Source organism: Marmota monax, unplaced genomic scaffold (assembly GCF_021218885.2).
Source record: "Marmota monax isolate L192 unplaced genomic scaffold, Marmota_monax_Labrador192_F-V1.1 WCK01_AAM20220418_F8-fsc00141, whole genome shotgun sequence".
NCBI classification, from domain to species: Eukaryota; Metazoa; Chordata; class Mammalia; order Rodentia; family Sciuridae; genus Marmota; species Marmota monax.
Genome location: NW_026692981.1, coordinates 1,625,140 through 1,648,701, shown reverse-complemented (window position 1 = coordinate 1,648,701; position 23,562 = coordinate 1,625,140). Strand labels below are relative to the sequence as shown.

General features: G+C 47.3%; 1 protein-coding gene across 3 annotated transcripts in view; it reads left to right on the top strand.

Annotated features, from left to right (window-relative positions):
* The first annotated feature begins 9,024 nt into the window (after positions 1-9,024).
* Positions 9,025-23,562, top strand: part of Carmil1 (capping protein regulator and myosin 1 linker 1) — a 237,699-nt gene continuing 223,161 nt past the window's right edge. For 2 of the 3 annotated variants that reach the window (XM_058582007.1, XM_046452369.2), the window contains exons 1-2: positions 9,025-9,441; positions 12,833-12,930. In XM_058582007.1, the coding sequence (XP_058437990.1) occupies positions 9,402-9,441; positions 12,833-12,930 (138 nt within the window). In that variant the 5' untranslated portion in view covers positions 9,025-9,401. Of the gene's footprint in view, positions 9,442-12,832; positions 12,931-23,562 lie in introns of those variants that run through there. The other variant, XM_046452370.2, reaches the window with a different exon arrangement.

Below are 23,562 nucleotides of genomic sequence, written 5' to 3'. Positions count from 1 at the left end.
CGTGCGATCCTCCTGCCTCAGCCTCTTGAGTTGCTGGCATTACAGGTGTGAGCACCAGCCCCAGCTAACTCTTCACTATGGTTGATGCTATTTTGAATATTGTTGGTATGAGGAAGTGCAATTTGCTGTTTATTACTTGTGTCCAGTCACCTTGCTAAATTTTCTTTTCATTTCTAATAGCTTTTTTGCTACTTTATTTAGTATTTCTATCTCCACAATCACATCATCTTCAAAAAGACAGTTTTTTTCTTTCTTTTAGATAACTACACCTTTAATTTCTTTTTTCTTTTCTTTCTTTTTTTTTTTTTTAATTTTGCTTAGAAGGAATAGCTAAGTTTCCTGTATAAAATTAAATGAAGGTGGGACGATTGGTAAGGTTGGTTACTCTTCTTGTTCTTGACTTCAGGGGAAAGCCTTTAGTCGCTCACCAATCAATACATTAAGTATCGGTTTTACATAACACTCATTTTAGTTGAGAAAATTCGCTTTCCTTCTTTTTCTAGTTGACTGGAGTTTTTATTATGAATGTGTGTTGAATTTTGAATTGATGTGACTCTCTGTATGCATGCACATTTATTGAGATAGTGTATGTGATTGTTTCTCCTTTATGGGTTGATTTTTAATTTCAAATTTAAGTTTCTTTTTTTCTTTTTCTTTTTCTTTTCAATAAGGGGTGTGGAACCCAGGGCTTCACACATGCCAGGCAAGAGTAGGCCCCTGACCCTCAGAATTCTTTAATAAAAATGGGGCTCTTCACATTTTTTTGTTTCTTCTTGAGTCGCTTTTGACAATGTTCATCTTTCATGAACTTCCAAGTTTCCTCTGAATTGTCACATTTACAGGAAGAGGTATGTCCCCTATTGTCCTTTTTCATGTTGGTAGTGGTATCACCTCTTTAATTCCAAATGTTGGTAATTTATGTCTTCTGAGTTTTCATCTTGATTAGGCAACCAAGAGTTGTATGAGATTTAATGATTTTTTTCCAAAAGACCCAGATTAGACTTTGCTGACTTTTTAAAAAATTATTTTCCTACTTCTAGGTTATAATAATAATAATAATAATAATATCATCATCATCATCATCATCATCATTATGGCAGGGATTGAACCCAGGGGTACTTAACCACTGAGTCACATCCCCAGCCATTTTTCTTTCTTTTTTTTTTGTGTGTGTGTGGCACTGAGGATCGAACCCGGGGCCTTGTGCGGGTGAGGCAAGCTTTCTGCTAACTGATCTATATTCCCAGCCCCTTATTTTTCATTTTAAGATGGGGGGTTGCTAAGTTGCTTAGGGCCTCCCTAAGTTGCTGAGGCTGGCTTTGAACTTGCACAGTTGAGGTCCGGCTGCCTCAGCCCCGGGAGTCTCTGGGGTTACAGATGTGCACCACTGTGCCCAGCAGTCTCAATGCAGTTTGCCGTTTCCTTTCTTCTTTGAATTTTATTCTCTCTCTTTTCCGCCAAAGGCCCCCCCACACCCCCGCCCCCTGCCCAGGGTGGGATGGTGATAGCTCACATGCCCCTGCCCCTGCAGGAGTTCTCCACAGTGCCGCCTGCCGCTCCCTGGCACGGGGCTGTTTGTGGACTGAGCCCGGGCTTGCCCTGCACAGCTGTGGAGAAGCAGCAGGGACGGGGGCGCCTCTGGGCGGACCTGAGCTCCGTCGCATGGCCCTCTGCCCTGCTGGCTCCAGCCTCCTGGCTCAGGGACCCTTGAGGACTTCTCTTTGCAGCCACACCTGTGACTTCCAGAGGGCATCTGGGCAGTCGTGGTGGTCACCTCTTGCCTCCTGTTTTACCTGACGTCCAAAGTTTGGAAAACAGGAGTTTATAACCTTCTGTACACTTTTCCGGGTTCTGATGGGCGAGAACAGCCAATCCGCTTCCCTTCCTGTGGCCAGAGGCAGAGTGCCCCTGCTGGCTTCTAGAAGTTTTCTTTTCCTCCCACGCACTTCTGTGTTTCTTGGAGTGTTTGTTGGGGTGGTCTCTGGCTTTAATGATCAGGGTTTTCGCAAACATCAGAAAATGTGACATCTTTTAAACTTCATCTTGGAAATTACATACCGTTTTTTCTGCTCTTTCACTGGTCTCACGCTCTTTCTCTGGTGCCTCCAAATTTCTTGGGTGTTTGTACTGAACAATGAGTGTCCTTGGCGTGGACGCGCACACCTCTGATCCCAGCTCCTACTCAGGAGGCTGAGGCAGGAGGATGGCAAGTCCAAGGCCAGCCTGGGCAACTTAGCAAGATCCTGTCTCAAAATAAAAATAAAAAGGGTTGGGGTAGCCTAGTGGTACAGCACCTCTGGGTGTACTTCCCAGTGTGAGAAAAATAAAATAGAGAGAAAGAAACAAACTTGCTTTTTATTCTTTTTCCTTGCAAGCCTAGCGTTTCTTTCTCCCTGTTCTGCTGTCAGTTATCATCCCTCCATTAACTCTCTTGGTTGCCCAAATTAAATTTATTTTTGCTACCATCTCCTATATTCTTTTTCCTTGTGGATTTATGCATTTTTAAAGAAACATGAACATTTAATAACTTATATATACTTTGTCAATTAGATTTCATTTTTAAGAATAGTTTTAGATTTACAGAAAAACCGAGTGGGATGTTCAGTGTTCTTAGATGTGTTCCCCACAGTTTGTCCTCTTATGAATATTTCCTATTCTGTGTGGTACAGTTGTTACAATTAATGAGGCACTCTTGATACAATATTAACTAAAGCCCATACTTCAGATTAGGGGCTCAATGCATTTTTTGTTCTTCCCCTCCCTTGGGAAGAAGTAGAGATAAATACAAGTGCCAGTCCCCTGGGGTTAACAGAACACCCTCTGTGTGGCTGATAGCTCCTCTGCCTTTCTGTTCTCTCTCTCTCCCTAGATCTAGTCATCTGTTCTTTTCTCTTCTCACCTTTTCTATCTCCTAATCTTTATCCCATTGCAATTTACCTTCTTCTTCATCATTTAAAAATTATCTTTATCTTTAAAGATAAAATTTATTTATATTCATTTTATGAGCTAAAATTTATCTTACCAAAGAAAAGAATACTTTCCTGATTGCCAGATTCAAATAATGCATATTATTCTTTATTGCATTTGATTTTTAGCAATAAAGAATCCCTTCTTCAGGGTATCATTTTTTCCTGACTTCCTGACTTGAAACCCTGTCTTCCTGGCCTCAGGCTTCTTTGGCGGTTGGCCCTTCACAGTTTTGCAGGAGCTGTTGTCTGGGATCCTTAGGTAGGTGGTCAGGAACATGAAGATGGCAGAGGCAGGGTACATGAAAAATGGCATTGCAGGACAAGACAGGGAGATAGATGACTCATCATGTCCTTGTGTAGGATAGGTCCCATAGCCATGTCACCTCCCACCACTGAGGACTTATCACCTTTGATGACTCCTGTCCCAGGTTTGGTATTCTAAGGTAACCAATGGGCGTAAAGTGGACAGTAATCTAATCAGGCATGGGAAGGTAACCAATGGGAGCAAACAGGGTAAGGTCTTCAGTCAGGTCTGTATCGGGAAAAGAAGGCCGCACAGCCCAGCACACCAGACACTGATTTCCAGACATCAGGGCCTTGAGCCTCTCTCTCTTGCTTGGCTGACTTCACTCCACCTTAGGAGTACTACTTCCACCTCCATCTTCAATAAATCCATACTTTGCATATCTTGCTTAGTTCTTTGGGATACCAATGACCTGGACCCCTACTGGGTACCCTGACCATAACAGGATGACACCCACAGTGGTCCTCAACTCTTGGTATTCACATGCATGGGAGGCTTCCTTTCAATGGACCAGGTTGAACCATGAGACCAGTGAAAGAGCAGAAAAATGGTACTTGATTTCTGAGATGAAGTCTTAAAAGACACCATATTTTCTGTCTTTTATTCTCTTCTCCCTTTCTCTCTTGGTCCCTTCACCCAGGCTGCTCTGTGGGGATTCCATGAAGCAGCTGTGTAATGCACCAGCACAACCTCTGGCAACTAAGTGTCCAACACACATTTGTTGAGTGAGTTTATAAAAGGACTCCACTGTTATTTAACTCTTCCCTCCATCTATTCGTTTCTATTGCATTCGACACATTTCGGTACCTAGGAAGTTTTCCATTTGCTTTATAATATCGTAAAAGGGTTCAGCTCAATTGAAACTTACAAAAGTGTTCAATTAATTCACCACCTACTATGTGCTGGCCCTGGGCTAGAAGCAAGGCCATCAAAGACTACCTGGATCATCTTCCAAAGAAAAGGAGTGCCCTGTGAGTGGATGGAGCCAACTCCTGGTCACTGTCTACTTCCCATGGAGCCTGGCCCAGCAGCCTGACAGAGTGGCATGAAAGCCACAGTAAAATGAACTTTGGAGATCTTATATTCTAGGTTGAATATTTTACCCCTAAGAACTATGAGGTTGCTGGGTGCAGTGGTGCACACCTGCAATGGAAAACTCAACCAGGAGGATCACAAGTTCAAAGCCAGTCTCAGCATCTTAATGAGGTCCTAAGCAATTTAGGGAGAACCTGTCTTATAATGAAACATAAAAATATTTAAAGTAAAAAATAATTTGTTGTATACTTCAAATTAGTAGATTTGTAATGTTTTACTACAAAGTAATAAAAGTTTGGATATGATGGTTACAAAAAAAAAAAAAAAAAGACCGGGGATGTGGCTCAGTGGTTGAGAAACCCTGGGTTCAATCCCTCCCCCCAAAGAACTATGTGACTTTGAGAGTCACTGCATGAATCTGAACTTATTTCCTCATAGTAATAAAGATACCTTGAGTGCACTTTTGTAGCTCTGGGAGCCACTGGGTAGTTCAGTCAAGACCCTTGTCTCCTCTCTGTCCTCAGTGGTCACTCACCGTCAGAAGCATACTTGACTGAATGACGGATTTTGCATTTGTATTTGGAGTGGGGTATGAGAAGCATGATGTTAATTGTCCACACCAATTATAAAATGCATTCTGATTTCTTTAACATTAAAATAGGAAAGTGCTTCTTTGAATCAAGACCATAGGATGTCTATTGAAGTGCTCAAGTGTTTTGAAAATGGAAAACTATTGTCTAACTGTGAGCTCTGATTATGGCGTACTCAAATAGATATTTTCTGAATTAATGAGGTGATTTTCCTTCTTTTTGCTTAATCCTATTTATTAAGAATTCACTCTATTTTGTTTTTATTTTTGTTAGGGAAAATTTGAAAATACACAGAAGGGAAACCAACAAATTCCAATTTACCTGTTAACGGCTACAAGGAAAATCAACACAGGGCCTCCCTGGGTTACCTATATCCCTGTTCAGAGGTTAGTCAACAACATGCCTTCTGGATTATTTTCAAGTAACACTCCAGATCTTATATGATTTAGTTCATAAATACTTTTAAGGAGTATTTCTTGACCTCTCATTTTCTATCCATGTAAAACAAGTTTTCTCAGAGTCCTTTACCAGCTCAGTTAGCACTGCACACTTCTGAAAGGTCCACATCAACCCAGTTGGGAAATACACTTCTTTAAAAAGGCCTCTTACTAAAAACAGTTACTGAGGATGGGAGGTTAGTTTGAAAATCACTTGGGAGAAAGAAGCTGGGAATGGAGCTCAATGGTAGAGCACTGGCTTCGCATGTGTGAGACTCTGGGTTTGATTCCCAACACCAATAAATAAACAAATAAATAAATACGATCAATCTCAATTTGGGGAGTGAAAGCCCTTGATTCTTCTCACCTCTCTGAATATCTTCCATTTTTTAAAGCCCTCCCGCCTTTGGTACTGGGGATTGAACCTAGGAGTGCTTAACCACTGAGACACATCCCCAGCCCTTTTTATGTTTTATTTTGAGATAGCATCTCCCTAAGTTGCCTAGAACCTCACTAAGTTGCTGAGACTGTCTTTAAACTTGTGATCCTGCTGCCTTAGCCTCTGAGCCGCTGAGATTACAGGTGTGTGCCACTGTGCCTGATTTCTTCTTTTTGTTCTGTTTCTGTGGGTTTAATCATTATATGATATGGTTCTAATGATAGTATCCATCTTGGGTCATTACGGAAACATTAAGCATTTTCAGCAAATTGCTTTTATTCCAAGAGTATTCTCTCACCATCATGAATCATAAAGAGAACTATACAGATGCAGATGTCTACCTGTAAATTTTAAAAAATGCATAATTTTTACAAAATAATTAGCTACTCAGTATATGTCTAGTTTATGTCTTAGTAGCCATTTCCAAATCAGCCACTGTGTTTGACATTTTAGAAGCTCATTTAGAAGTTCAGGGGGATTCCCTGAACAAAACTGCTTTTCCTTACTTTCTAATAGTTTCAGATTGCCAGTTCTGGTTGTAATGCTTAAGTACAGCCCCTTGGACACATTTACTTAGATGGGCTGTGGTGATCTCAGATGAGATGGCAATCAGTCGCAGAAGTGGTTTGACCACTCAAACAAGAAGCAAACTGCATTTGTTTTCACCAAGACTGAGGACTGTTCTTGTTACAATGTCTGCTTTATGCTTTGAATATAGCCCTTGCTGCTCTGCCACCCAGACTTTTTAAAGGACATATTTCTTTCTCTTGCTCTTTTCCTCCCCCCCCCCACCCCCCCATCTCAGGAGAAACAGGATTACCTTTCTTCCTCATCCTAGGCAGAATTATCTGTCCTTGTCCTTGAGCACACACCCACCACAGGAACAAGTAATTCAGATCTGGGGATGACAACCAGAATATCTAGGAAATGGCTATCTCCCAGATTTAGAAGTGAATTCAACTCCAGACTGAGAACACATGGAATGTAGCCTTTGAATCACCTCTTTAAAAACCCAATTCCCTCTGATGGGCAGAGCCACACCTCTGGGTCAGAGTCCCCATGGTTCTCCTTTTCTAGCAAAGCATTAAAACTTCTTTTTTCTTTTTCTCAAAAACATGTCCTCATTATTGTATTGACATCAGGGAGAATGACGGAGCTCTTCTTACATTCTGGGCTGCGGATGCTCCTGCCGGTCAAGTTTCGCAGCATTATGAACAGTGCGGCTTCAATTTCTGTACTTGCTATTCTGAAAGTATTGGAGTTTTACACTCAAGAAGCAAGTGATTCAATTTCCAAATCAGCCAGTCATGGGTCAGGGTTCTGGTAGGAGACTCATTTGAATCCCCTCCTACCGAGATGCAGAAACCAATCAGAATCCTGCTGCAGTGCAATAGATTCTTCCATTGAAAGCTGCTTCCTTCACCAGCAGCTGAATCTCAGGACTGCAGTGCAGCTTTCCCTTTAGGCTTTCTGCCACCCAGGCCAAAGAAACAACTCTGTCCTTTCTTTCACAGGTTACCACATAGTTTGGAACGTTTAGGGCAGTTTTTGAAACTTCATTGGTATGTGCCAGAGATATCCTTTTTAACATGGTTGAAAGACTATTTTGTGATGTCAATTTTTATTTATTGCATAAAATATTTTAATGCATTAAGGAAATATGTAGCTTAAGAAATTACTGTTTTGAAACAGTTGAGGCTTGAGGTCCAAAGTTCAATATAAGTTAATGTTTACTGAACACCAATTTTTCATAAGCTTGTTGAGGTCCTGGGTATAGCTCGGTGGTCGAGCATGCGCCTCAAGTGTGCAAGGCCCTAGGTCTTCGACACACCCTGCCCCACCCCATTCCTGCCTTCAGATCATCTCCTATCTTATTGGGAAGAAAAACCCAAACTCAGGGAACAATTTCAAAATTAAATAGTAAAGCTGGGCAAACACACCAGCAATGAAACACGGTACCATGTGCTCGGGTTTACGAAAGAGCGTTTCAGGCGGTATGTTCTACTGATTAGGGATCACGGCGACCCGAAAACCCCTGGAAAATCTTCACAAAGAGGGTACACAGAGGAAGAGAGGGAGCCAACAGCCTGCGAGTCTGGAGAGAGGGAGTAGTGTGGCTGAAGCATTGTGGGTGGTGGGCAGTCAGAGGGTCGGTAGGGGCCAGGTCGGTAAATGGGCTAGTGGCCGCAGCCAGGCGACAGCAGGACGCAGAACTAGGCTGTCGTGCGTGGGATTCCCTTTCCTTTCCTCCCTCCCCTTCTTTCTGTCTTTCAAAAACGAAACCCGATTGGACATTCAGGGACATCCCCGTCGCGGGGCGATAAAGCACGCGCCAGTTTTCTGGGTCCTGCAGCCTGGGGGTGGAGCTCAGCGACGTCGGAGGGGGTTGGGCCAGGTAGTATCAAATTTAGCACTGGGTCCCCCCACCCCCGGGCTTTGGTGAATGACGTTCTGCTAGCCGAAGGAGCCCGGGGCGGGGGGGCGGGGTGATAGGCGTTTTCCTAGGCGCCCTCACAATTCGAATGTCTGAGTCTGCTCCGAGTCTGCAAACGGCGGCGGGCGACCACCCGCTGAGCGCGCCTTGGGCGTGGTGTTCACCGATTTCGTCTAGCTCTAGCTCACCAGAAATGGGAAATTAATAACGCGGATGAAGTCACAACGTGTCTCAGGGAGAGCTGAAAAACAAAATGCATGAAAGGGCCCCAGAAAGAACCAGCTTCGGTGCAGCCAGGTCTGCAGAACTGCAGCCTTCCGGGCCCTCCGTCATCCCGAGCCCCGGCCTCCGGCTCTCCTCTCCGGCAGCCAGCAGATGGCTCCCGGGCTCGCTCGCCCTCCCTCTTCCCTCCGCAGGCAAGGGGCTTCGCGGCTCCGAGCCGGCCGCGCAGGGGCGCGTGCCCGCCGTGGCCGCCCGGGCAGGCCTCCCGGGTGCGTCCCGCGTGGGCACCAGCGCGCAGGCCGGGGGTGGCCAGGACTGGTGCGGAGGCCGGCTCTCGCGAGGTGAGGAGTGAGCGCAGCACTAGGAGGAGGGACCGCAGGAGCAGGAGGAGGAGAAATCGCACCAGGAGGAGGAGGTAAAGGGACCGCAGGAGCGGCAGGAGGAGGGACCGCAGGATCCGGAGGAGGAGGGACCGCTGGAGGTGGAGGAGGCGGAGGGGCGGGCCGGCGCGGCGCCCGCCCCGCGGAGCCTCGGGAGGGCTCGGAAAGCCACCTCCCCGTGCCGCTGTCCCCGCCCTCTCCCACGCCTTCCGCCTGCACCTAGGGCCGTAGGTGCGGCGCCCAGGCTGCGCGGGAGCTGGCGCCAGCTGGGGCCGCGCGGAGGAGCCAGCCTGCCGGGGGGAGCAGCAGCCGGCGCCGGCGCCCGCGCCCGGAGTCCCGTCCGCTCGGCGTCCTGCAGCCCGAAGCTGCGAGGGAGCGTCATGTAGCAGCGACCGCCGCAGCCCACCTCATCTTTCCAACTGTGTTTTTTTTTTTTTTTTTTGGTGGGGTGGGGGGCGCAGCAAAATTGTATTTCCGCCCTCCCCTTTGCCCACTCGCATTTGCAAGCTGCATCAGCCTCTCAGAAACCTTCGGGGCGGGGGCCGAAAATCAGAGTTGGACTGTGACACCCCCTGCGCCTAGAGGGCAACCATGGCCGAGGAGAGCGCCGACGTTCCCCGGGAGTTGATAGGTAAGGTCGCGCGGAGGCTGTTTTCCATCTTCCTCTGCGTCCTCCTCCCCTCCCTTTCCCGCCTCTGCCTCCTGCGGGTCCCCCAAGTCCCTGTGCTCCTTGGGTCGGAGTGGCGGTGGGCAGGGTCGCTGGGGGCGCCGGGAAGTTTGCGCCCATCTGATCGCTGGGAGAGCCCGAGGCCGGAGGGGGGGGGCGAGTCGGGCGCCCGGGAGGGGCCGGTGGGCTGGAGCCCCGGCGCTGGTCCTCCTGGACCAGCGGGTGCAGCCGCAGAGAGCAGGCGGGGGCAGCTCACGCCCGGGAGCTCCGAAAGCGAGGGAGACGCTTTACGCTGCCCCAAACTCTGCAAAGTCCGGGAAAGCCTGGCACAAGGACAGCCGGCGACAGCACAGCAGGCCGTCCTGGCCCGCGTCGGGCACCCTCCAGAAACGCCCCGCAGGATGTGCCCCCTAGCCGGCTGCCCCGGGAGGAGGGCTGCTCGGTGTAACGACTGGGCCCGGCAAGGCGTGGCTTGGCGTAGAAGGGCGCTGGGAGCGAAAGGGTTACAGGGCTGACGCAAACTCGGGCCAGGAAATTGAGGGTTAATAATAACAACCTTATTTTAATGATTAACCTACCGATCCCCCCATCTCTTAGGGAATCAGTGTGTGGTACCCGGTGCGAGGTGACCCATTGTTTGAGGCCCTGGAGGTTTTTCTCCTTTTGGGGGGGGTGGGGCCTGAATTTTAAGTCTTGGGGTTTAACTTAATGATCTGGAGGGTTGTCTGCGGGAGTGTTTGCACGTGTGTGCGTAGCATGTTGCGTTGTAGCCCGGGACGGTGTCTGGGTGTGCGGTGTGTTTTGAGCCCTAGTGACCCATATTCCGCACTGTACGGTGGGTCCTTGGCACACTGCGCACTTACAGGTCGGTCCTTGGCACACTGCGCACCTACAGCTCCAAGGAGGGTGTGTAGTCGGTGCTGGCCACAAGCGGAAGTTCCCAGCGCCCATCATCTCTGTGTGGAATCTGCTCCTCTGTTGCCCTTGTGGCCCTCAGACTTCAGAGGACTATGCCTGGCCTCCCACAGTAACTGCCAACTCGGCAGGTGGAACTTGACGTGAAGAAGCTGTTGCTAGTTTTGTATGGAAGTTCCTGCTTTTGCTGAATTAGGAAGAAAAAAGAACCTAAATAAACCAGAGCCTCTACCCGAGTTGAGAGTGTGGAGACTCTTCCTGCACACCCCCTCCATCACCGGCCCCTTTCTCTCCTCAGTGAGTTGGGTCTCTTCCTGAGACACAGCATCAATCTCTGTTGGAGAGAGTGACCCCTCCGGTTCTGGGAGGCCCAGACCTTTCCAACGCCCCTACCCGAAGAGGAAGCTAACCCTTAGGGCTCTGAAGGTGCCTCCAAGAGAGGGTAGAGGTTCAGTTTCCGGGAGCCTGGCAGTGAGCAGTTTTGGTGATTAGACTTGGGAAGGAGTAAAGGATGGAGTGGGAATAGGTATCTGGTTTAAACTGATGGTTCTCAAATAACTTTGGCATATTGTAAAAGTTGAATTTGACCCTTATTTTGAAATGGAATTTTTGTATCCTAAATGTTGCCTATCTTAGGTATCTCTCAACCAAGCGACTTGCTTTTGTCATATGCCCACTGTGACTTTTCTAGGTCTTTTAAGTGGTCTGGTTGGGCTGGGATGGAGAGATTGCTGCCCTTTCTTTCTTATTCAGGTGCTCATGAGAGTTCTGCTGTGAGCAGTTCAAAATGGTGGCCAAGGGGAGGCCTCAGTAGAGTTCTTAAGTCAATCCCCCAAGGTGTCTAAATAATGTGTATCTTTCCAATTATGAAATTAATAAGGCTTTTTGTAGAAAAAAATTAAGCACAAAGAAGAATAGGGTATATGTGACCCACGTCACCACTCCCCGATAGGTAGGTTTAATCTTTTGGCATATGCCTTCCCAGTTTCTCTCCGTGTTCCAAAGTCCATTCAGATGCCTGTCTCCCACAGTGCCTGGTGAGATAGCGGCTGCACAGAGGACTCACGGTGTGGGAGCTGGCGGACATGTCCCCTCCCCTCCACATGCCAACTTGCTGCCTTCCTGGGACAGGACGTCCTGGTGCCATGGTCACTGCATGCTGACAATGCCCTTCTCTCCTCTCTATTCTCATTAACTCAGCAGCGCTGAACTCTGATGGTGATGGATTCCTGATAAGTCAGTTTTGATCGCCCCTTCATAAACTCAGTTAATTGTTAATCTACACAGCACACTGTATTTGGTGTGTGATCCAAAACATTGATTGGAACCCACCATGCAAACAGGCAGACACCCTCCTGTTCTCTTCCTGCGTCTCACTCCCCTGTGGATACAGTGGTCTGTTTCCTTCCAGACCCAGCTCAGTGATCCCCTCCTCCCTGACACCCTCAAGTCCTGCTGCTTCCACGGTCCTATGTCCTGTGTGTATTCACTTAATAGCACCCTCATGGCCTCCACTAGATGGTAAACCGAAATGAAGGGTCCATCTCTCTGGCACCCTGGCGATACCTATGGACGGGAAGTTTTTGAGTATGTGATTTGGTCAAGGTGATTCATGAGAAAACACAGAACTGTGGGGGCCTAGAGGAGGGAGCTACGTTTCTGAAGGATAATTAGCATATGATCATGAGGTGGACAGAACAAGGACATCCCAGAAAAGGAATAGTATCTACAAAGTCCTGGGGGTATGAAAGAGAGGTGTTGGGGGTGATCAGACCTTTGAAACACACGGAAGACCGAGTGTGGCCCTCACTGTCCGAGAGCAAGGCATTCAAGGTACAGGGCACCTCACTAGGAGCCGAAGCATCAGGTCACGAGTCTGATTTGAGATGTGTTCAGGTTGGGTGTGCTGGCTGTCCCCACCACTTCCACATGTTGTCCTTCCTCCAGTCTCTTTGCAGTGCCTTTGAGCTCTCTTGGGTGTTGTGCTGAGAGGCTCTTGGAAGGACAGAGGGCAGGGAGTGCCCTTCTCTGCCTAAATCATTCGGGCCAGTCCTGGTTCTTTGTCGCGTTCCCTAACATTCATGGCAAGTCACTCAACTCTTCCTGATGAGTTCCCGTAGAGCTTATGGCCTGTGTGGTGGGTGCTCCCTCAGGCCCCCTGCGGTGCTCCTCCTCCCCTTCCCCAGCAGTGCCCAGCCTGGTACTGTGCCATGTGTTTAATACTTGCCGCAGCATCGTGCCCTCCGTCCAAGGGACAGAGAAGTTGCTGATCAAATTCTTGATGATTAAAAACTATCACACTTGTTAGAATAAGAAGAAAAAAAAAATCCAAAAAAACAAAAAATAAAAAAATCAGAATACTCCTCCAAGTGCCATCTCCTCCCTGATGCTTTTTTTCTTATTAATGAGAAAGTATAATGAAATTATTCTCTACTTTCAGAAAGCATAAAGGATGTTGTTGGCAGAAAGATAAAAATCGCAGTGAAGAAGAAAGTAAAGGTGGAGGTTAAGGGAGACAAAGTGGAAAACAAGGTGCTGGTAAGTCTGGTTATTTGTGTTTATCCAAATGTTTGAAGTAAAATTTCTATTTCTACGTTGTCTTGATTGGGTGATTTTTTTTCACACAGCATTAGTTCTGGTGTTGTCTAATGTGTTCAAAAGTTCTGGTGACCATCTTTTTCTTTCTTTCTTTCCTTTTCTTTCTTTTTTTTTGGTAGCAGGGATTGAACCTGGGGACACTCAACCACGGAGCTGCACCCCTATATCTTTATTGTTTATTTTGTGACAGGGTCTCATTAAGTTGCTTAGGGCCTTAAACTTGTGATCCTCCTGCCTCAGCCTCTCAAGCCTCTGGGATTACAGGCATGGGCCACTGCACCCGGCCTTGTGACCATTTTCTTAGATTCTTTTTCTTTTAAAGAGTAAAGTCATTTAAATTTTAGAGCTTGAAGTTTTGTAATTGTATTTCTCAAAGTTGCACCTATGGTTGGATAAACTAGGGCCTGTTTTTATATTACTTGAAGTCTGACGATAAGTGGAGCTGATTTATTATCTTTGCTGTGGTTGATGATATGACTTTATTTATAAGGCCTCATGGAGGAGTTTAAAAAAGTCATCTCACATCTGTTTATTTGAAATTTCTCAAATGTTAATCTAAAGGGTGAGGACCTGAGGATTTGGACAAGGCATTTGCCGTCTTACAGAGGTTTTGGTGTTTCAGAGGAAGCGCCTGCTGGAGGTGGTATCTGCTTGCATTGCCTCTGGGCTTGGGGTTCCCTCCAGTTTGTGAGAGGAGTCTCTGGGGGGCTGAGGGTAGACCCCAGGTCACAAGTGCTCAGGGGGTCATCAGAGACGACTTGTACCTTTAGAGAGAAGAGAAGGCTTTGTGATATTTCAGTGGTTTCTGGATTGAGATTGTGGCAAATCTAAACTTACTCTTGAGTGGAGAGAACATTCTAATTTTATATCAGAAATCTCAAAACATGCAAAAATAGTGAATAGTATTGTCCTGAACTCTCTGTACTCATCACCTGGCTTCAGTGATTTTCAGTGTTTTTCTAATATTAATTCATCTATTTCCTGGAGCACTCTAGAACAAACTCCAAGCCTGTGCTGTTTGGAATAGTTTTAATGTTCCATTTTTGCAGTTGGAGTTGCTGCAGAATTTGAAGCGCCTTTTGGATAATGTCTGTCTTGAGAATCTTATAAAATTTCTAACTCCAGTGTGTGTTGGTTGGTTTGTTCTGCGGGGCTTCGGGGGGGCCTTGTGCTTGCTGGGCGCATGTCTGTGCTGAGCTGCACCCCGGCCCTGCTGCTGTCTTTGTAGCTGTGAGCATGGTGTTGATGGATGGCTTCTGTTTCTCTCCTCTTCCTGCAACACAACATGCTCACACATACTCTAACTGAGGTTGCCCATAGCAGAAGTGATTGGTGCCATTGCTTTGTTTCATGAAGCTTTAATGAAGAGTAAATTTTCTTAAATCATGTTTTTAATTATGTTACATTTTGGAGATGGTAGTATAGAGAGAAGAAATACTGTTTTGTTGTTTTATGTGGAAAACAAATTTTGGGGGGACAGTGGCTGCTAGGCCTGGAACTTGTGGCCTTGTGCATGTTAGGCAAGTGCTCTACCCCTGGGCTACACCCTAACCCTAGGTACATTTTTATTGAAGTAGTAACTGTACAGACCCACCTCTGACAGCTCAGATACCAGTAGTGTTTGCTACAGCAGTCTGAAAAATGGTACTTGAAAGTTGGGGATGTAACTCAGTGGTACAGTGGTTGCCTAGCATGTTTGAGGACTTGAATTTGATCCCTGGCATTATAATAAACAAATAAATTAAAATTAAATGGTATTTGGTATTATTTGCTATGAATAGTATTCACTATACTAACAACTAACCCAGGCCATGATTAAAATTTACAATGATGACGTTTCAAAGACAGAATTTGTGTCCAGTAATAATTAATGCCATTTAAAAATAGTTATGAACTGGGTACAGTAGAGCACACCTATAATCTTAGCAACTTGGGAGGTTGAGGAAGGAGGATCACAAGTTTAAGGGCAGCCTAGGCAACTTAGCAAGGTCCTTAGCAATTTAGAGAGACCCTGTCTTGAAATAAAACATAAAAAAGGACTGGGTATGTGGGTCAGTGGGTAAGCACTCCTGTATCAAAAAAGAAAAAAAAAAGTTATGATTAGTATTTACTGCAAAGATTATTTTTTGAGTTGACTAAAATTGTAAACAAACCATAAATGTATTTGAATTGAAGCACTGATCTCCTCAAGTCTGGAATCTAGGCGGTTTCTGGAAGCGTGGCCTGTACTTGTTAGGCTGTCGTCGACCTGCGTGGGCAGGGACTGGAGCAGAGGCCTGGAGGTCTGGCCTTGTCTGACAGGCCTCGGGCTTGAGCTCGGTCTCCAGGTGGCCTTCGCTTTGTGGATTTTGGAGTCTTGGAACTGGAGAAGTTTAGCCAGTCCCCATTCTCCTTCCCATACACATCCTTGCCCTTCCCTTGTGATCCTCTCCCGGCACCCTGGGCTCCTTTTCTGCTTACAGAGCTAGGGTGTGGCTTGGTTCCTTTTCGCACTCAGACACTCTGCTGTCCCCAGTGCATCTGTTATATTTATGTCCTCCTTGCTTCCCTGATCCCAGAAGCTGGTAGCTGCCCAGCTGCCCAGTGCTGGGCGGGGCAGTAGCCTGTTAAAGGCGCACTGCAGCTCCACGGGGAAGGCACGTTTACACCTCCACTTTATGGAGACACTAGAGTGAGCAGCTGCAGGTCATCCAGGTGCTGAGTGCCCCCACCCAGGGCATGGAACCCAGGTGTTTGCCTGCTGGGCAAGTCTCCACTACTGAGCTGCATCCCCCGGCCCCAGCCGGTTAAGGAGAGGGTTGGGATTTGAATTCGGATCTTCGCCATTGAGCTCAAAATTAGCAAGATGACCTCCTTTGCCTCGTTCAGTCTCGCCAACTTCAAACAGTGGTAGAGGAGATTTGGGGTTTTGAGGAAGGATTAGGACTCCATGTCTTTGTTGGATGGGATTGACTTTTGCGTTAGTTTGTTCCATGTTTATTGAGTCTCTGCTCTGTGCTGGCACCTGGGATGGGCAAGGTGGGCATATCCTCTGACTTGGTGGGGTTTCTAACGTGCGGTCCATGGGGAGGCAGACTTGTAGCTGAGCAGCAGCATGAAGCCGGAAGCGTGCTGTGTGGTGCTCAGCCAGAGGAGGGGGAACAGCTGGGAACGGTAAGGATGGGCCTGGCCCCTGCCTTGCAGTTGCTTCTCAGGTGGAGGTTGGGACTGGTTAAACAGGTCTCTGTGAACTTTACTCTCCTAGGGGCGCAGTGGGGAGTGCTTAAGGGCTCAGATTATTTTGGAGTCGTACTTCTCACTGCCACTCAGCTACTTTAAAACACCTTCATCGATTCCTTTTCTAATGAAACAGGCAGGTAGCAGTGTTGTGTATGTGTAGCTTGCTTTGGAGGTTAGGTGGGACATGTTTAAACACTGGTGAGCATAAGACCTAGAGCATGCAAACACCTAAAAAGAGATGTTGCATAAGGAGCCTGGTCCTGTTTTCTCAGTGGACAGGAAATGTGAGTCCTTTTGAATCACAAGTATTTATTTGCTGCTTCTGTTGAGTAGCTGAGATCAGCTCACCATGAGACCATGGGGCTCCTGCATAGTTTGAGACTCCTCATTAGCAGGACAGAGGGCAGCACACTGTCCTGAATTCTCAAGTGTGCTCTGGTCAAATGATTCCGCAATGCCTGAGTGACTTGGGAGAAGAGTATTCTATGCTCAGGTAAATTTAGCAACCAGGATGTTAATGATAGATCAGTTTCTTTACTGCATGGCTTTTCAGAGACATTCATATGCCCCTGCACATCATAAATTTTTTAAAGTCAAGGAGGCTGTCTTTTTGTACTTACTTGGCAAACAGCCTAATGATAAAGACTGCAAAACAGGTGAAACAGGCCGGAGCTGGTGCCTCGTGAGATGGTCTAAGAAAGACAGACAGGCTAGACCAGGTCACGGCTCCCAGTGTTCTCCTGAGGAACCGTCCTTTAACCTGTGTTTCTTATCTAAGTGGGGAGCCAGTGCACTGTCACCAGCCTGGTATGACCTGGCATCTGTTGCTGTGACACCTTTCTCTGTGGTCTTTTATTGTTTGGGTGGTTTGGGGATTCAACCCAAGGGCACTCTACCCCGAGCTTCATCCCCAGCTGTTTTATTATTTTGAGACATGGTCTTGCAGAATGGCCCAGGCTGGCCTGGAACTTGTGATCTTCCTGCCTCAGCCTCCCGAGTGGCTGGGATGACAGGTGTGGGCTGCTGTGCCAGGCTCTCTGTTGTCTTTGGGAGATGTTTGTAGGAAATGACCCTGTGTTTCTTGGCTTCTTATTTCTTTCTCTTCAATTGCTAATTCAATCTTTCCAATTTTTGCTGCACTTTGACTTTTTAAAATTTTTTATGTTTTATTTCTATTTTTGAGACAGGATATCATTATGTTGCCTAGGCTGGCCTCCATCTCCTGGGCTCCATCGATCCTCCTGCCTCAGCCTCCGGAGTAGCTGGAATGGCAAGTACATGCCATCATACTCAGCTAGTACTTGAACTTTTTAAACATGTGTTTTAATTTACTTATATTTCAAATAAACTTCAGTTTTATGTATTTATTTATTTTTAGTTTTTCGGCAGACACAACATCTTTGTTTGTATGTGGTGCTGAGGATCGAACCCGGGCCGCACGCCTGCCAGGAGAGCGCGCTACCGCTTGAGCCACATCCCCAGCCCTAAACTTCAGTTTTAGATAATACAGAGAGGTTCCCATATCCTATAAAATCATAGCATAATGCCACCACCAGGACACTGACTTTGAGTGATGCTGTGAAATGTGGGACTTTTCATTGCCTCAAGGATGCCCTCTGTTGCCCTTAGGTAGTCACGCTACCCCCTTCCCCGACCTCAGGTGGCCACTAGTTTGTTCTCCATTTTGTCATTTCTAGAATGTTCTGTGAATGTGATCATGCGGTGCCTGCTGTTTGGGGTTGGCGTTTCTCACTTGGCAGGGTTCCAAGCCGTGGCCACTCTGTTCCCTTTCTCCTGAGGACGGTGCCCTGGTCCGGATGTCCCGCACTGTTGACTCATCCACCGCGGATGGACATCTGGGCTGCTTCCAGCTTTGGCTATTAGGAACAGGGCTGCCGTCAACGTTGTGTGCAGATTTGTGGGTGAACGTATGTCCCCGTTTCTCTGTACTGAATGCCCAGGCGCTTGATTGCCGGTTGCAGGGGAATTGCGTGTTTCATCAGAAGCTGGCAGAGTGTCCTGGGTGGCTGTGCCACGGGTGGGCAGCCCCCCAGCAGGACTGGGCAGTCGATTTCTCCGCAGCCTTGGCAGCTTGGTATTCTGTGGACTTTTTTTAAAAAAAAAAAAACAAAAAACTAATGGTTGAAAGAAGGCTCTGGAGGGGAGGGCCCTGGTGGCCTCTTCTCTGGCACTGCTGCCCGTTGCTTTGGGGAGGAATGTGGCGCTCCTCTCTCTAGAACGCTGGTCTGAGCCTGTGGACGGTCCCTCCTGCCCCCCACTTGGTGTTCTTTTTCCTGTTTGGTTTTGGGATTCAGCCTGTAGCATCTTTGCCAAGCCCTCCTCCCTCCACACCCTCATAAAATGGGTCAGAGGCAGGACCTCCTTTTTTATTAGATGGGAGACAGGGCAATTGGCCTGCAAGTCAAACCCTCTCTTTAAAACTGTTCACCACATTGTTTTGTTTTGGAAACTCAACCTGGAGCTTCTTTAACTTATGATTTTATTTGTCTGTTTACTTATACCTTTTGAGTATGTAATTAGGCTTGATTAGAGTAAGTGTAAGTTAATTTTTAAAATGTTAAAAAGTATATTTTGATATTTATTTATTTATTTATACACTCATGTGATGCTGGGGGTCAAACCCAGGGCGTCAAGCATGTCAGGCAAGGGCTGGCCACTGAGCTCCACTGAGCCCCGGGTACTTTTCCCCAGGACAGCTATCCTTGAAGTATTTTGTTTGGAGCGCTGTCTTTCATTTATTCAGAATGTAAACTTCACCTCTACCTGTTTGTTTGCACAGGTTTTGCAAAGGAATGCCTCTCAGAGGTTTGGTCACCACTGGGGCCACATAACCAGCCCCGAGTGGCTTTGACCCTCAGGTGCTCTCCAGGATGCAGGCCCCTGCCATGTCGCGTTCCCTGCCCCCCCCACGCTGCTGTGGCTTGGCCACACAGTGCAGCGCTGTCCTGTTCCCATGTCTAACCCTGACTTGACGCACCAGGAGGACGGGAGCTGCTGTCCATCCTGGACGGGTCCATCTGGACCTCTTGTCCTGCAGTGACATCAGCCTTGGGCAGCGGCTTCCAGACTTTTTCTTTTTTAAAAAATCCAGTAATATTTTCTTAAAAAAATACAAATATTTCAATGGGACCCATAAAATGATGATATTTTAGAATTGTAAGTATGTTTTGCAAGTTTATATTTTATCCCAAATAGTGTAAACTCAGTAAGTTACTTCAATGTGGCTGTTTTGGTGAACAAGTCAGAAAGATCTGGAAAGGGGGCCGGGCTGTATGTAGCTCAGTGGTGAGCGCCTGCCCAGCATGTGTGATGCTCCAGTTCTGAGGGAGAGGAGGGAGAGGGTGCAGTGGGTGGGGGTGGAGGGTTAGGGTTCTGGGTTGGTGGCATGGTATGGGGAGCCCTGTTCATCCATTAAGCAGTGCAGGTATCACTGGTTTTGAAGTAGCTGGTCTTGTGACCTCAGGGTGTTTTCCAAGTAAGTAGTCAAGGCAGGAGAAATCCTACTTCAAGCTCTGCTTGAATGTGGGCTGTCCTGGTAGCTGAACTTTCCTCATTGTGGATCTCTGATATGTTAAATTTAGCTTCACACATTTGGGTGTGTTGGTGTTTAAGTTCAGTAGCAAAAGTCGGTAGAAGAATGAAATTCACTGCCATGGCTTCCGACAAGCCCGCCGGGAAGTCATTTTTCTAGGCCCCTCTTGCAGGGCTCTCTACCAGTTTGGGGTAATTTGAACAGTCCCCCTGGTGGTACCCCAGGCGTCTGGGCTTTTAAGGATCACTTACAGTTCAGTGCACAGGTGATTTTCAGAGCACCTGGGTGAGGTTACAGGGCTCTAGAAAACTGAGCTTCAGAAAACAGCAGTGACATTGAAATGATCTTCAGGAGTGGATGTCAGGGAACACACGTCAGTGCCAAGAATCCCTGCAAACATTCTGGGAAACTCCAAATCAGAAGGTCCATATTGGAGTGCTTCACAACTTGCTGGAACTTGGAGCCAGCCCCACCTATGTCCCTGATCTCCGGGTGGGGGAACTGGAGGAGTCCTTGTCACCCGAGCTGCTCCTGCTCTGCAGCTGCCCCAGTTTCTTCCATGGTCAGGTGACCCTCGGGGAGGAAGTGCTTGGCTTGGTGTAACTTTTCATTGTTCTTAAAAGATACTGTTTTTCCAGCCTCTGCGACTTGGCCACCCTGGGAGGGGTGCATTTAGATGCAACCTGGGTGGGGGGAGTGGGGAGCAGGAGTGGTGTATGAAAGGGGCCTTGTGGGAAAGGCAGCCAGGAAAGCTGACCAGTAATGAATAGGGAGAACCCTTTTTTCACGATTATACCATAGTTACAGAGAAACAAAACAGAAAGACCTTTATAAAAGATTACTATGACACTTTTCGGTTTCATTTTATTGGAAATACTGTTACTATCTATTGTTAAAGTACATAGAAAATTGCAACTTTCTTTTCTTCCTTTATTGTTTCTTTCTTTTTTTTTTTTTTTTGAGCCTGGGTCTCCACTTTGTTGCCCAGGGTTGATTTGAACTCCTGGGCTCAAGCCATCCTCCTGACTCAGCTTCCTGAGTATCAGGGAGTACAGGCCAGCACTACTAAAATCTGATGAGGAATAACAATAATAATAATAATAATAATAATAATAATAATAAAAAATAAAATTATTATTGTTGTTGTGGTTTTACCCTTATCGTCTTCCTTTTCTAAAATGCTTTGTGTCTGTTAACAGAATGCAAGAATTTGGGTTGATACATATGGGCATATTGTGTAAATATTTATATTATTGTGCCCTGTATTTCTCCTCTCCCTATCTCTCTACATCACTTTCCCCAACTCTTTGAGAGAAGAGGAATAAAGGGGAGGAAGAGGAATTATTGGAGTGTGTGTGTGTGTGTGGGGTGGAGGGGGGTGGTGAGGACCAGCAGTAAGGAGAATTGTGTTCAATTTGATCTGTTGAGTGCTTTTCTTTAGCTGTTTCTTTTTTGAAAACATCCCCTTCTCGTGTGTGTGTGTGTGTGTGTGTGTGTGTGTTGTTGCTGCTGGGGATTAAACCAAGGCCTCTGCATGTTAAGCAAAAGCAAGTGCTCTACCACTGAGCTTCCCCGCCCCACACACACCATTATCTCTCCAGAACCTTGGCCAGCAGGTGACTTGTTTTCTTAGATGCGTCAGGTGCACAGGAAGGCCTCTTAGAAGTAGGAAGTGGGTGGGTACAAGACTGTGCTCCTAGGATCTGCCTGTGGCCAGGATTGAGCGGAATGTGTGTGGTCCCCGCTAAGGCAGTGGATGCCTAGGCCCTGAGGTCTCGGGAGACATTCAGGCCTACCTCGCACATGGGATCTGGTGTGGACCCTTGGACTTAGCCAACTGGGGCAGTTCATTCAGACCCCGTCCTTGTTGATGGCAGTGCAGGTGATTTCTTGGCTCTAAGACCACGTACCTGACCTAGGAGAGGCTTCTTCCCTGGCACCCCAAGATCTGGCACCTGCTCACTGCTTCCCTGTTGGCAGTGATGGGAAAAGAAAGTCTTGGAAGCCCTTCCTGGGTTTGGGCTGAGCTCTTTCTCCATCATGATTTCTCCCAACTTTTTCTAGCATAATCTCTAACTAACAGCATCACAGTGATTTTCTTGCCCCTACTCAGCAGTGCATTTGGAGTATTGAAGACTGTGGTTGTGTTCGGCCTTGGTCTCACGGTCCCCAGGCTGAGGGTCTCTCTTCCTGAAGTCTCTTTCCTTGGAGGACATTCTTTTCAGCCTCACCACTGTTCTGATCTCCTGGCTGAGGAGCCACCTAAACTTGTCAGTGAGATTTTCACTGTGGGTGTTCAGAGACAGCCTGGGCTAACTGCAGAGACATTTCAGAGGGTGATGGCCCTGTAAATGGTGCCTTCCGAGGGGGACAGGGCTTGGCATTGGTGTGCTCCTCCAGCCCGAGAGAAGCCTGGTCCAGAGGCGCTCTGCCTGGGGAGCAGCACTGCCCATGCAGGGCTTGGGCACTGAAAATGTTTTGTTGTTGGTTTTCAATTTTGAAAATGTCTATGAGTTATTATTAAAATAAATCATGAGAAGATTGAAAGCCAAAATAAAACATCACCTAATCTTATCAATTCAGACGTAACCATTGAAAAAAAGCATTTCCCATACTTGTCTGTGCTATCATGAATATAAACTATTTTTTATCTTTAAGAAAATTTCAGCACATGATAGTTAAGCATAATAGTAGGTTCATTTGGATATATTCGTAAAGGCTGCTAACGTAGTTTTCACATACACCATGTTCTACAAGATGGAATCGTGAATACTGTTTTGGGATCTGCTTTTAGAGTTTGATTTTGAGGCTCAGCTTTATGACAGCCGTTTGCATCAGTGTGGGTCTGAGGGTGCCCCACCCAGGTGTGTTGGATGGCACCGACGTGTTCCTGTTCTCGGATGTTCTGGTGTTCCAGTGTTGGCCTCACAAGCCTGCTCATCGGAGCATTCGTTTCTCTTGGATACTTTCCTGGTGGAGTTGGAACAGGCTCTGCGAGGTTGTGTTTTCACTGAGGGTTCCACAGTAGGTCTCATGGAGAAGGTCCCTGCACCTCGTCAGGTGCCTACCGGATCCATGTGCCATCCCGGCACCGCTCAGCCACTGCTCCTCGGACCCCAGCTCAGCGGCAGATTTCCCCAGGCACTTTCTGGCCTCTGAGGTCTGCTGAGTGGAGAGAGTCGTCTAGGACACTCTTGCAGGTTGGAGGACTCCCGTGGCCCTGCATTCACTGGTGATGGCCAGCGGGGTTCCAGAGCCACCTAGCCTGGAGTGTCCTGTTCAGCAGAAGCAGCTCTTTCCTGGCTGAACCCTGGAGAGGCATGAGCATGCATTAAGATGTAGACCTTGCTCTCGGGTGGGACCTTTGAAAGCGCTGACAAATGGCTCCAGTCATTTCTTCCTTCCTTAGAAGATGCATACTTAACAAGGACCATCAGCTAATGTGCAGGTAGAGCTAGCCTGGCTTCTCAGAAGGTTTAGTGTCAAGGTGAGTGGAGCCATTGCTGCTCAGTCCAGACAGTTCCCAGGGCAGCTGACTAAGCAAGTGCTCTACCCTGGGGGCTAACACAGACCTCCTGATTCTGGGCTCCTCCCCCTTCTCCAGAAGCTGCAGACCCACCTTGCTTCGGGTCTCTCCTGCCTCCTCCCCTGACATTCCCCTGCCTCCTTGCCCTCGGTGGCGGGTGTCCAGGCAACAGGGGCCTGTGGCCCTTTCTCCACCTGCCAGGCTCCTCCTGAGCCCTTCCTTCCTGCCTGGACCCCAAGGGCCAGCCTGCGTTTCTGCCCTTCCAAAGTACATC